The 15,219-nt window shown below is 35.4% G+C and overlaps 1 protein-coding gene across 1 annotated transcript in view; it reads right to left on the reverse strand.

Annotated features, from left to right (window-relative positions):
- Nucleotides 1-142: 142 nt before the first annotated feature.
- Nucleotides 143-15,219, reverse strand: part of LOC113237101 (SEC14-like protein 2) — a 66,016-nt gene continuing 50,939 nt past the window's right edge. The window contains exons 6-10 of the mRNA XM_026473368.1: nt 13,325-13,463; nt 9,429-9,628; nt 4,405-4,553; nt 3,217-3,365; nt 143-1,734 (exon numbers count right to left, since the gene is read on the reverse strand). Coding sequence (XP_026329153.1) covers nt 1,595-1,734; nt 3,217-3,365; nt 4,405-4,553; nt 9,429-9,628; nt 13,325-13,463 — 777 coding nt within the window. The 3' untranslated portion in view covers nt 143-1,594. The remainder of the gene's footprint in view (nt 1,735-3,216; nt 3,366-4,404; nt 4,554-9,428; nt 9,629-13,324; nt 13,464-15,219) is intronic.

Below are 15,219 nucleotides of genomic sequence, written 5' to 3' on the forward strand. Positions count from 1 at the left end.
GGCTGCCGCATGCTGTTCGTATTTGTCATAAAAAAATTTGTTGTTGAGCCTTAATACTTATGAAATGTAATGGATCGAAGACTTGGCTTATGCCTATGTACCCTAATCTAGCAAAAGTAAGATTCGCAAAGACTTGGCTGTATGGTGTTAAACCTTTGCCTTTTTCTTAACGGAAAGAATTGAAAAAACATTCATTAGGCAAAAATCTACAAAAATCCTGGACGCATTCAAATTTGACGCTTCAAGAAAGAAGCGTGTCTATGGCGTCTCTGTGGCGCTGTGAACGCGCCACTAATAATTTTCATGCAATAAATAGAAGCGCAGCTGCACTTTTGCGGACTAGATATTGTATAAAAATCACGCGCTACTGCAGCGGTCCTACGCTTGTTATACCTAATTTGAAGACGAAAATCTGGGTAAGATGATTATGACGAAACGCTGATGACATATGATATATCGTGCTTCAGGAATGTTATTTCAATGTTGTTGTTAGTTGATAACACAAACCGATGCGCCACGTAGCTAGAAACAATACAAAATAACTTAGTTTTGTTTTTTCTGTCGCTACACAAAAACTAGTGGTACAAAATTTTCTCACTAGTACTACCGTGAATCAACAATTCGTATGATAGTACTAGTGGGGAAAAAAACATCACTAGTACCACAATGGTACTTCTCGGTGGTACACAGGGAATTTGGAACGTACTGCAAATACGTCGTACTTTAGTGCGTGCGCACTGTACCTGCGTTGATATAAAACGGATTACAGGGTAACAAAACTCTCAATACATTATTTGTGTACAAATAATAACAATTAAATCAACAATACTCTTATCCCCAACTATTGTAGTTGCTACGCTCCTAAGTTTCATAAAGCTTAAAAATAAAACCCTCATCGCCATTAAAACTATATTTTAAATACAAGATTATAATCTCATGAAAGTGTAGTTTTTGTAATAAAATGTTACTTTCATATAGAATTTCAAACTGTATGTGAACTACACTTAAGGCGCCTTCTAATTAGATGCTTATAGAAGTGTTGCAGTGGCGCGTAATTTTCATACAATATCTAGTCTGCAAAAGTGGCGCGACTGTGGCGTTGCACAGGTGAGTTTCTAATGTATGAAAATTATTAGTTGCGCGGCTGCAGCGCCACAGTGGCGCCACACACACTTCTACAAGCGTCTAGTTTGAAGACAAAAAGGAAATGATCTATTTTGCAGATACAATTAACATCTTAACATTGTTTACGGGTGTCGAAAAAAATATGTTTTTCATTTCCAAAGAACAATAACCTATAATATGCCTACTATTCATAAGTTATTGTTCTTTGTTAATTTTCACAGCCAGTTGGTATAGATAACTAGCCATTGCTGGACTTACAGTAGCACAAATTTTATTGAAATATCACAGTAAACGCTCCTGTTGCTCTTTGTTGCTTAAAAAACTACATTATACGCCGTTATACTTATTAATTGTTATCGCACTGTTTTCAATATAAGCGCGCGAACCTTAAGTAAATGCGGCCTTTAGGCTATAGCCAAAAAAATATATATCCTACTAAATTTTATAACGTAATGGAAATTATCTTTTATTAAGGAGTCGTGGAACCGCTCGCGCCATCCTCTGGTTCATCAGTGATCTCGAGGTCACGAGAAGGAACAGCGATTAACACATCGTAGTAAATCTTTTTGCTGCGAATAAACGAACTTTTGTTGTCGAAGATGACTGTATCTGTAAGGAAATTTTAATTTTGTAAGCTAATGAGAAAAAAAGTTAATAATAAATAAAAATAAATAAAGTAAATAATAATAACAATAATAACGTTACACACTCATAGCCGCACTAGAGAAACCCTGTGTCGCGGGTGCCATAGACACACATAGACAACAACAAATTACACCCAAACTCACGAGAGAAATAAATGTAGGCCATACAAATATTTCTCTCGGCCTGGGAATCGAACCCAGGACCTCTGCGTGGCCGGATCACGGAAGCAGTTAAAAAAAAATGTGCACCACAAACGGCACAATAATAAATATGCAATGCTTTACAAGTAATTTGTACCTAATCTCGTAACACACGATCACATCTTTGTATTTTGCTTAGAAGATTTCTTCTTCTTTTAAACGTTATGGCTCTATCGATGATTTCGCCAATATTTCGCCAATGTCAAGTAAAAATGATTATGTACGGTAGTTTTGTACAAATAATACAAAAAATATGGCGGACGACGCCATTAGCTAGGCCCACGACACACCTACTGCACACCGCTTAGTAGATGGAAAAAATAAACTACTTTGACCGATTGTTTCTGTCGTTCGTCGAACTGAGCTAAGCTTGACTAACTAGCCAACTTTTAGCATACTACATCAAACGCTTATATCTACTTATTCACATAAGAAGTCTTTGATTAAATAATAGATAGAGGAGCAGTAAGGGCAAAATGTTATAAATAATTGTAAATTAGCTTATAATAAGTGCGACTATCGAAAGACGGGTTTAGTTAGATTCAATAAGTTGATTAATAATCTGTTACACTGTCTGATAAATATGACGATTGTTTGCAGTGATATCTTGTACATACTTACAATTTATGCATATACAAATTATTTATGCTCACTGATTGTTTGTGACTTTGATATTGACTATTGTTTTTTCATTGTTGCGTTTGTGCCATTGCAAAACGCGGAACCTTATTCAAGGAAAACAATTGAATGGAAATGATCGGCTAATTATACAGAGTGTTTTTTTAACGGAGACAGTATGGGGATTTAGTAGCAGGAGAGCTCCTTGTGAAAGAGTTCGTCCAGGGTATTACCACCGTACAGTCAAGAGCACATCAAGCTGACACTGTGTACTTTGGGCCTTCTTAACGTAAACGACATAGAGTTGGATTTAAGTCTTAAGTGTAGAGCTCGACGTGCTCGTGACCCTGTACCTATTTCTGCCGCGATGCAGTAATGTGAGCATTACTGCGTTCCGGTTTTGAAGGGTAAGGGTCCTGGTGAGATTACAGGCACATGGGGCTTGACAACTTATCTGTTCCGTGTATCTCCTACAGTTTCGGATTTCCTCATATTGTCTCAATGAAAAAAAACACGCTGTATAGTTACCAAATTGAAAGAACAATTTTTTAAATTAATGTCTCTTTTCATAGGCCAAAGTAAATCAGAACTGTAATAAAAACTTAACAGCTAAGAAAAATTTACTTACACGTAGCGGGTCCAGTGACATTGATGACGCCAACATCGACTGGGCCTTCTGTGACCTTCCTAGGCCCGTGGACTGTCTCTTCGTGTCCGTTTTCGTCTCGTCGTTTGATTAGGAACTTAATCTCGTGACTATCAATGCCGAATTCCCATCTGCGAAATATTTTAGATTTTATTTTTATTTTCCATTAATTGTTAATTTTTATTTAAGAACTTCAAAAAACTGTGAAAACGACTGACTTTCATTAAATTAAATTAAAGGTATAAAAAAACCGATACACACATTGACTTACAATGATATGGACGTCGGGTCCGCGCTAAAAAGTGTCCGAACTTATAGGGCGTTAAAATCGTATACAGAGCGTCATTCGCGCTTTAGTCTTCGTTTGTTCGACTGACAGCGAAGCAAGCAAAATTAGACAGTGCTGCGATGACATTTATTCCTTTACATGTCACTACGTTTAAATAGGTTGACTTGGGACATTTTTTTCGTGGTTTTTGTATTAGACCCGTCGTCCATTTATTTGTATGTCAATGGATACACATTATGCATTCCTTCATTAGCAGGGTTCTAGTTTTAATAAATTAATTTTAAATAGTCATGTAGTTCTTGTCGACAGTTTTATCGATAGATTGTGAAAGAAGGTAAAAATTTGCCAAAAATATCTGAATTGTGTATGTCACGACGTTGTAATGGTTACTAATTGCGTTAGCCTTCTTAATTTTTTTTTTTTAGTTGGTCAACTGTCAAAATAAGATACTAATAACGGAATATATTTTTATTTACATACATTTTAATAAAAGTACGTTAATTTGATTATCTATATTAGATTAAAATGAAAAATATTGAAATATGTCTACTTTTGTATTTTATTTGAATAGTCCTAAGTGTAGTGTATGTATGTATGTACAAACTTACAAAAATTGACGACTCAAATGAAACTAGCTCGGTTATATATTGAATAAGCGTAACCAACATTCAGTCGATAGAATATTTTATCGCCTGCAATCACTAGCTGCTTGCAAGCGGGCAACACTTTTGCGACATGAACTGTCATATTACTTCATATTCAAAAAAGACAGATTATAAGTAAGTTGTTAAACAACCGTTGTTCGCACTTTGAAGACTTCTAAAGACTTCATCTATAAGTAATCTATTTGTAAAAACTTTGAATTTGGCTCTAGAACCCACTTTAATACGCTCTCGGTGTCATCAGGGCACAGCAAATCGATTGTATGTTTCTCTCCAGTTTTGATGTTTACGTGTGTGTACTCTTTTTCTGTCTCTTTAGCCAAATTTTTGGTGTAGTATTTCTTCGGTACTTTGCCGCCAGGTTTTACCTGTAAAGTATAAATACAGCACGTGAGATGAGTCTTTTTAAATATATTGTGACGATGACCTCTTTTTTATCACGCTTTTTACCGATTCCTGGCCACCTACTTTTAAAATTTTAAATAGTTCTCGAATAATTCCTTTTCATTCATTATGCTAACGTTGGTTCGTTCCGTCATCCTCATCAAAATTCTCGAAGCGAGAGGACGTGCTTATTTATTTATCATCATGTGTATCAATTCCTACAAAACTCTCGAAGCGAGAGGACGTGAATTCCTCTGGTAAATGTACACTGTTTAAATGTAAAAAAAATTACATTTATTTATTAAAAAATATTGAGATCAACCCCCGAAATTCCTCAAATTCTAACAGATTTTTGAAGTACTTAAGATAGAAAAATATAATCAAAACTTGTTTGTGTACATATGTGTCAGAATTTACAATAGCGTACCAAATGACATTAAAGACTTGCCCATTCAATTATTTAAGACGAAATTATATGAATTGTTGATAAAGGATAAACTGTTAGGGAAATTGTTCCAATAATTATTATTACTTATATAAAAGAATTTAAATAAATTTAAATACCTGTGACTATTATTATTAATGTAATACTGATTAAATAATTTAATTTGCCCCATGTGACGATCAATTTTTTGCATGTCTATCTTATTTTTGGCGAAATATATTTATAGTTACTATATTACTTTGTTATCTTGACCACCATGTTTGTATTTTGTTTGAAACACAATTTCATTTGAAAACTAATACATTTATACACATAGGCTATAATGTCTTCTACTTAAGACTCAATTTACATTGTAATAAAAGCGAATTTTATAACGAAATTGCACATAACACAATGAACTTTGTCTATTCAGTGACGTACAAAGTAAATACGCTACGGTAGCTGCGGGAATTCCAAGATTGCGTAAGATTTCTCCGGAAAACACCCGACCAGTTTTTTGGCTCGTATCTAGTTTGTACGTTACCTAATTGATATAACGTTCATTCTGCTATGGTTACAAAACTTCACGGCAATATAAATTAAGCATTATCGTATTGATATCATAAACCATTATAATATTTTTGCGACCCTGAAATTAGCCATATCGATCGCGTCAGTATTCGCGCAATTAAATGGTTAAAATCGTGTCGGTGTTACGTACGCGTACGCAAGGAACGACGTGTGGTTGACCGTCATCTGAATCCATTCTGAATCGCACTATACAAACAATCTGGGCTAGAAGCTTCCGAAAATCCCCACCGTAACTAATTAATTACGGTTTCCGCGGGACGATATCTCGAGTCATTGACCATGGACAGTAGCATCACATAAGTATTGTGCATCCTGAATAATTAATACTATGTTAATGTTTTAAAATTTGATTGTTAATAATGTAATGTCCAATTCCATGATTTGTTATTTTTATCTAATTTTTTATTCAGTTTATTTTATGCAATATATAAAATTCAATTATTTGTAAATTTTCATTCAATTTATTTTGTATCTATTCTTTATTAAGTATGATTACATTATTATTTCAATATATGATATTAGCTTAAGAATTACTATTGTGTTTGGATATTAATCTGTAAGCAATATGTAATATAATAAATAAATAAATAAATTTGTCTCCGGCCAACCTGAGCCCGAAGCCTATTAAGACTTCCACGTCAACCATGGCAATTCATGTCCGGAAGTAAGACTACCAAAAGGCGTGACAAAAGTAGACGACATGTTTCCGCAGCAAAGATGGCCTCCCCTGAGCTAGCGATTTCACGTAACTTTTCCGGCCACTCATGATCATAGGTACATAGAATGCCGACTGTCGATAAAATATGTAACAACATTGAAATCATTGTATAAGATCATTTGTATTAATAATTTATAAAAACATTAAATACAAAGAACAATCCCTTCAATGTGACAGGGCTCGTAAGCTGCCATAGATAGATTGGCATACAGACGCAGGTTCGATCTAGAGCTCCGTATAAAACAGTTCGTCCAGGGAAGTACTGCCACCTTACCTTACCTGCCACTTAATGTAAGCATTACTGTGTTCCGGTTTTGAAGGGTAAGGGTGTTGGTGAAATTACAGGCACATGAGACTTGTCAACTTATGTCTCAGGGTAACGGGCGCAGTGGCAGTGTTCCTCAGAGCTTTGTGATTTAACGCACTGAGTGGCACTGCAATTGTTATGGACAGGCGTGTCGCTTTTCGCTTACCACCAGGCGTACGATCTGTTCGTCTCTCCACTTGGTATTATAAAAAAAGATCGAAGAAATCTTTTCTTTTTAAGTTCGATCGAGAGTAACTTCACAAAAAATAAATTAATATCATGCCAATAAACTAATAAAACACGATGATATTCAACAAAATCAATATCATTCTATAATTCGTTGTCTTAATAATTTAATGTCAGCGACGACATGAAAAAATATGCACATCTTATGCAATTGACGTTATGTCAAACCAGAATAAAAAAATGCACTATCTTGTTTATTGCAACAAGATACATTATCTTGTTGTGAAACAAGATAGTGGTATGGAAATAGATTAAAGGGTCCGTGGTAAGCCAACAATATTGCAATTACCAGATAAAGACCAATGTTTCAAAATTTATTTTAAATAAATTTGGAACTCTTGCGTGGGGATTTTTTAATTCTACCTCGAATGTATGACTCATAATTGCTGTTTAATTTTCTTGGGGTTTACCAACAACTCATATTGGCCCGCAAATCTGCAATCGAATTTGAAGACAGGAAATTCGTTAGTTCACTTAATCCGGTTCCATAATCCAGATCCGGGTGGGATTCACGTTTGTTTTTTCACTTTTATTCGAGTGACGTATATATAAAATTTTACCGCGTTTTAATCAGCTAACAGTGGGCTTGTTATTAACATAAATAAGATTAAGATAATTTCTTCAAATGCAATCACGTTTCTATTAAAATTCAAACTACTAGTTAGCGCATGGTTTCCCAAAGTGGTCCCTACCGCCCATAGAATCCTAAGGGGCGGTAGCAATTGGGTGGCGTTGATACTGTCCAAAACCTGAATTATCTATAATATATATAAATAATATCAAGTGAAATAGGCGCCTTGACGTCGAGTTGGAGATACCAGCCCGTTACACCAAGTACCAAGTACCAATATCAAGCGACGGGACGAACAAGTCGTGCGCCTCATGGTAGGCTACACGCCTGTCCATAACAGTAGCAGCGCCACTCAGAGCTTTAAATTGCAAAGATCTAAGGGGAACTGCCACAGCGCCTATCTCTAGCACTCTGAGACATAAGTTAACAAGTCCCATGTGCCTGTAATTTCACCAGCACCCTCCAAAACCGCAATGGAGTAAAGTTCACATTACTGCTTAGTGGCAGAAATAGGTAAGGGCAGCACTTCCCTGGACGAACTCTTTCACAAGGAATGAAACTATTTTTCCGGATTTAAATCGCGTATATTTGTTTTTTCAAACAAACCGACGTTTCGGGCCCTTTACAGGTCCCATGGTCACGGTTGACTGAGGTGGTACAGTCTTCAACCAGTTATGTCTAATATTGATGCAAACCACCCTATTTTTTCACTATAGTTACAATAGTTATTAATTAAATACCTTATTTTTAATTTTACAAAGAAAACATTCCAATTTACGCTACATTAAGTTTTACAAATTATTTTATTGAATGAATTTTTTATTAAGTTTAATTTATTATTAATTATTAATAGAAATTAGAATAAATTAAAACATATTAATTAGTACTGCAGTCTTATGTCTATTTGGGATTTTTCATTAGAGGAAATACTGGATCCCAAACTGGTGGTACGGAGAAACCATCTTCCCTGTTGAAATTAGGATGTTTTTTAATTTCAATGGCCTCTCGCAGCATCCTGGGCAGATAACGGACTTCTTTTGCAAGGACCTGGGGTTTGTCAAACTTCATTGAATGTGTAGGTTTATCCATGACATGCTCGCAGACTGCAGACTTGTTTACGCGACGGTGTTTGACGTCATCTTTCACAAGGAGCTCTACTGCTACTAAAATGTATTGCTACTTAATTGTCTTTAAAAACTACACAACATGTATACAATTTTTTTCCTCGTGATTTTTTTGTGTTAGGTTAATATAAAAAATATGTGTTTTCAATTATTCTTTGTGGTGGTGGGCTTTGAAATTTTTTTATTTGGCTAAGTGGGTGGTAAGCCAACGTTATGAACTGTGACATTAAATTATTGTGTTTCTTACTTAACGGTATCAATTTAAACAATATTCGATAACAAATACCATCATCAATGAAATGATTTTTTATCTATCTATATATCTATCGTCTTTATTTACATATCGTCAATAATGGCTTGGCTTAACGGAATGGCTCGTGAATTGGCTCATTGTAAATCACAAAAGTTAATATAAAAAATACGTGTAATTATTTTTTTAAGTGGTGGGCGTTGAAATTTTTTTTCTTGGCTGAGAGAGCGGTAAGCCAAAAACTTTGGGAACCTGTGCTCCAAGTGGAGGGCACACTAAAACGCCTCCGACTTACAATCTAGGCCAGGTGTTGTCGGCGTCGTGGGATCCCGAAGATTCACCACAATGCGACGCTCAATTTTTTGGGGTATACAAGAAATTTCGACCAAACATTATTTCTGGAAAATGTCATTTCGAACTACTGATAGGTAACCTCTTCCCTCCCTCTAAAACGGGTAAACGTTATCTTCTTAGTATGCTGCTTCTCTACGAAGACGACCATTACGGCTATTCTCATTTTTGAAGCTGCCGCACGAAAGAGGGAGCGTGTGCTAAGGTGGAACCAGTCTCTCCGATACTTCAACCACGAGATTTTAAACATTATAGTAGTAGGAAAAGGGATACTTACAATTGCGCTACATCTCGGGTCGCCATTCTCATCAACAACAGTGCCTCCATAGTGTACCGGCAACTGATCTGCGTCTATCATGGTCAGAACTTGCTGCTGCCACTTCTTGGCGTCGCTACCGTAGATACTAATCTTGGATATTGTATATTCATGCATGAACTTCTTGATAAAGTTGAACGCTAGAGAGAATACTTTAGGAGCTGAAATAGAGAGGAGAATGAGGGGTAAGTATTCAGTTGGTATAAGGGATTTATTGGTCAGAAAAAGTCACTGCTCAGGTGTGGTTCGTTCGATACAGTGACCACAATATCATTGGTTCGATAGAACAACAAACGACATATATAGTTCTTAGGTTTTCGCGATTGTTACACATAGGAAAAGAAACTATTTTTCCGGATTTAAGTCGCGTATATTTGTTTTTTTAAACAAACCAACGTTTCGGGCCCCTTTATAGGTCTCATGGTCACGGTTGACTGACGTGGTAAAGTCATCAACCAGTTATGTCTAATATTACACAGTCAATCAAGTTTGACAAACTCCGGGTTCTTCTCAGGATGCTGCGAGAGGCCATTGAAATTAAAAAAAAAACTTCATTTCAATGGTTTCTCCGTACCACCAGTTTGAGATCCATTATTTCCTCTGATGAAAAATTCCAAACATACATAACACTGCAGTAATTAATTAATCAGTAGATTAATATGTTTTAAATGATTCTAATTTCCATTATTAATTAATAATAAATCTAACTTAATAACAATTGGCCATGGGAGCTGTAAAGGGCCCGAAACTTTGGTTTGTTTGAATAAAACAAATATACGCGATTTAAATACGGAAAAATACTTTCATTTCCTATGAACTAATGACATATTTTTAGTCTACATGACATAATGACTATACTAAAAGACAATTTTTGTATATTCTTGCATGATATAAAGTATTATTGGGTAGGTGTTTTAAACAATTGATATAACAACTTTCAATCATTACATTGGTGTACCTTGGATTGGATACCATTGTATAATGAACATTTTATATAGAAATTTCCGATAGGTATATCATTCGTTGAGTATGGATGTATTACAAATAATAATCCCACTGCCTAATTTAAGAGGAGTGTGTGTATTAGGCTCGATATCACATTAAAATTAATCTTTAAGATGAACTGATACCTCCCCCAAGGCTAAATTATGTATTATATTATTTAACAGGTACATGAATCTAGTAATATTTATACCATTAATTAATTATGATAGTTAATCATTATAATCTAGCGTTTGTTGTACTGAAGGTTTGTTATAAGTACATAATGTACCTTTTGTTAACGTAGCACATATTAATTATATCCCATGAGTGATTATGTCCTTTGAAATTGTACCAGTGTTTATTATAATACGATATAACAAAAATAAGACCAAAGTATAAGTAACTGCAAAACATCCTTCCAAAATTACACCCATCAAAATAAATGACATTCCAGTAGAGCAGGTACCACATTTCAAATATCTTGGTAGTATTATCACAGAAGACTCCAAATGTACCACTGACATAAAAACTAGAGTCACAATAGCAAAACAGGCTTTCCCTAATAAAAAACACATTTTACCCTCTAAAATACCTATATTATTGAAACAAAAATTCATCAAAACCTATGTCTGGAGTACCGCACTGTGTGGATGCGAGACATGGACAATAACAAACAAAGACAAAGAGATATTGGAGTCATTTGAAATGTGGCGCTGGAGGCGAATGGAAAAAATAAAATGAATAGAAATGAGATCAAATGAGAAGGTTTTGGAAAGGGTTGGGGAGGAGAGAAGTCTTTTGAATGAGAGAGGAGAAGGGGGAAAATGTTTGATAGAAGGGAATAGAAAGAGAGGAAGACCAAGAATGGCGTATAGTGGACAAACAAAAAATATCAATGTGAACAGCTATAGAGAGGTCAAAGAACTGGCCATGAACCGAGAGGAGTGGAGGAGGCTATATCGACAAGAGTCTGGCTCATAAATAAGATGATGATTTAGTTTGATTATTATACCAAGTGAAAATAGATCATTTGTTGTTATATCGATCATTATAAAACATAACTATATATTTTTTTCCTTTTAGGCGGAACGCGTGTACCTCTAAATTTATTTTTGTTTTAAAAATAAAACACATGTTTATGGTAGTTATGAAATGTAAACATAGTGATTATAAAAATTTTAAAAGAATTTGAAATATTTAAAATGATCAAAAATTAAAATAGGAACAAAACTTTAAATAATTTTCGAACGAGCAATTTGTCATTTTGTAATCGGAGTTTCTCAGGTTTCGTTTTTAAATACGCTCGACGGGCCGAGACCGGTATCACCACCGATTCATTCCCGCCAAGAACACAACTACATGTTTATAACACGCAGACGACATGGCTTACTTGCTGCTACGCTTTCGCGCCATTCTTTTAAATTTATACATTGTCACATGATTGTCACCCGTCCTGTTTAGGCAAAGGGGGATATTTTTACATATTTTGGGGACGGCAAGACACGAACCTTAAAAGCGGGACAGGAAGATGTGCGATTTGCGTCAGGCGGTTCGAGCAGGAGCTCTTTCGCTCTTATTGCATAGATATAAAGCTTTTTCTGATCGGATCAAGCCGATTCCGTTAGTAAGTAACTCCCTAGCCGAGCGATTGACCGCGATTTCACTTGACGGTAATTGTCGATGTAGATATGTATGGTTTACCTACTGACACTCACGTCAAAACAGAGTTCCTCGTGTTTGCATACTTTCCTAGAGCTGTAGTAACTGATTTTATAATGAGAGGACTCGTTATACTTTGCTTAAAGTCAAAATCAAATAATCTTTGTTTCATAAGCAATCGTCATATTAAATTAAGCTCTACTGCTCATTCGTAAGACAGATTTCCCTGAGAAGAATGAGCAAAACATAGGGGTTGCTCTTGGTAAATAAACATTTATACAAATTTATAATTTACAACATTTCTTTCGAATATCATAGATACAAACAGGCACGGATTTTTGTCATCCTAGTGCGCTGGAGTTGTGTATGTAACCTTTTGCGACTTCATGCTATTATGTATGCTACTCGGGCAGAACAGCAATTACAAACGCTCAAGCCATTACCGCCCTCGCCTTGAATGTCCCTCTGTTCGTGTCTAATTGCCTACTTACTGCCCTTATGACACAATTTACTATTACAATGTGAAGCATTGAGACATGTTTGACATTACCATGATCTGTTTCGGATAACGGAAGTTCCATGTTTGGATTCATGCTCCAGGTTGACAATTTGACAAGTAAGGTATATGTTTTTTCCGTACAAACTAAAGCATGAGACCGTGGCGAAGTCGGTAAACAGAAACTGTCCGGCTCTACAGACGAATAAACAGTAGAAGTGTTTTGTAGATATAAACAATTAAATGAGATTAAACTATTTAAAGTTACGAAAGACCTGCAAAGACTGTTCAATTGATGGATTATGTTTTCTCGACATTGTAACAATGGAATTTTAGCAGCAGTAGAGATCCTTGTGAAAGAGGTCATCCAGGGAAGTACTGACACGTTACCTTTTTCTGCCGCCAAGCAGTAATGTGAACATTACTGTGTTCCAATTTTGAAAGGTAAGTGTGGTGGTAAAATTACATGCACATGTCTCATGGTGACGGGCGCAGTGTCAGTTTCCCTCAGATCTTTGTGATTTAAAGCTTAAGAGTGTTACTGGAACTGTCATGGAAAGGCCTATCCTTTGTCAAACCAGGCGCACGACTGGGTCGTCCCGTCACTTGAAATCTTCATAACATAAAAAATCTAGTTTGAAGGAATTCATCTTTCTTCAAACCAAGAAGTTGAAACTATTATAGGCTTGCTAAGTATTTAGACTCAGTTCCAACTTACCATTAACAATGAAGCAGGTTTTAAGGATTTCAGGATAGTTAGCCTCGTAGACTTTAAGGAGCGTGACAACCATCTCAGCTGCTGGTCGCCATGCGTACTGCCTCATCACGAACCCTTCTAGATCAAATATTACCGTCACCTGGAAATAGTACACGCAACTTTTTTAGCACGTAATTATGATACAACGTTAAGAACTGTCTGCATTCGATGCAGTGGAAGTCAGGTAAAGTCGACTGTAATGTGCTGAATTACGGTCACGAGCTTTTTTTAATCATATTACCGCCCTTTGGCGGTTACGGATTTTATAAATTTAATTGCACTGTACTTCTCTTATACGTCAAGGTTAAACAAAAAGTTTTAATGCTCGAAAAATCTGAATTGCTTCATATAAGCTTGAAATATAGAAAAAAACTAATAATTTGCTAAATTAATTTTATACATTCAAATTCTGCAGCATTCTTAGTATTTTGAAATTATTTATTTTATATCTTGACCATCATGGCTGTATGCGTTTTTACCTTTTTTTTTTTTTCGTTTTTACACAATGCTTTTACAACATTGTACCTAATTCAAGTTGTAATAGTTATGGAAGAATAGCTGGCCATCTGTTTATTTACAAAAAAAAAACAAAAATACCGCCATTCTTAGAATAATAACGCATAGAAACCTAGCCCGCACACGCTAAGTGAGGCAAGTTAGAGGGTTCCAAACGCGTCCCAGGAGCGCGCGGGCTGTTAGTGCTCAAGGTCATATTGCACCGCGAACATCTCCAAAATTTTTTGCTAAAAATGACGAAATGTGCGGTAAATGGGTGTAAAAATACAACAGACAAACAAAATAGACACTAACATCGCATTCCACAAGTAAGTAATGCGTTTCAACTCATATTTTTATGTAAATATTCACTAAAACAGAAAAATAATTTCGCGGCAACAAGATACGAAAGTGTTGCAAAGTAACGAATTTTTTTTCTCCCCATTTTGCTATTCTGTATCAAAATAATTATATTACGTAAATTTTAGTGGAGCCTGTAATTTCGATTTATTTGCGCATTTTGAACTAATATTTACTCGAATAAACATTAAATGTTTTCGTTAACTCCTGTAAGTGATTGGGACACTTAATTATTTTATAATACTTTTAACGGCTCTGCGTTCATGCTTTATTGAATAATTATTTATTTTAATTTTATTTGAATTGGAGCACATATTGCAACAAATTTACAGTATATATTTGTTTCTACTATAGTGTTGGCACCACCAGTACAACTTTGATAGCTTATTTTATGTCTTTCTTTTCGTAACTCAAGCGAAATATTTTATATTGAAATATTTTATTTTCTTAAAAGGGGAGCATTCTTAAGCGATTTTTTTAATCTATTTTAACAGTTATTTTCTTTAATGTTTGCTTATGGCATTTTCGGTTTTAGGTTTCGAATATGGCACTTATTTCTAAATCCAAAATGGCGGGCGCGATTTTTCGAATAATGGCAAGTTGGGTATCGTTTTCGAGATGTTTGGGAATGTTCAATACAAATATGGGACTCATTTCTAAATCCAAGATGGCAAACACGACAGTTCAAACAAAAGCAATATTCGTAATGAGCACCCCCAAATACCTCGAAAACGATACCCAACTTGCCATTATTTGAAAAATCGTGCCCGCCATCTTGGATTTACAAATAGTGCCATATTCACATTGAGCATCCCCAAATACCTCGAAAATGATACCCACATAGCATTTTTTTGAAAAAATCGTGCCCGCCATCTTGGATTTACAAATGAGTGCCATATTCGTAATGAGCACCCCCAAGTACCTCGAAAATGATACCCATATTGCATTTATTTGAAAACTCGTGTCCGCCATCTTGGATTTAGAAATGAGTGCCATATTCG

This window comes from Hyposmocoma kahamanoa, unplaced genomic scaffold, assembly GCF_003589595.1.
Source record: "Hyposmocoma kahamanoa isolate Upper Pololo Valley unplaced genomic scaffold, ASM358959v1 93, whole genome shotgun sequence".
In the NCBI taxonomy this organism is placed as follows: Eukaryota; Metazoa; Arthropoda; class Insecta; order Lepidoptera; family Cosmopterigidae; genus Hyposmocoma; species Hyposmocoma kahamanoa.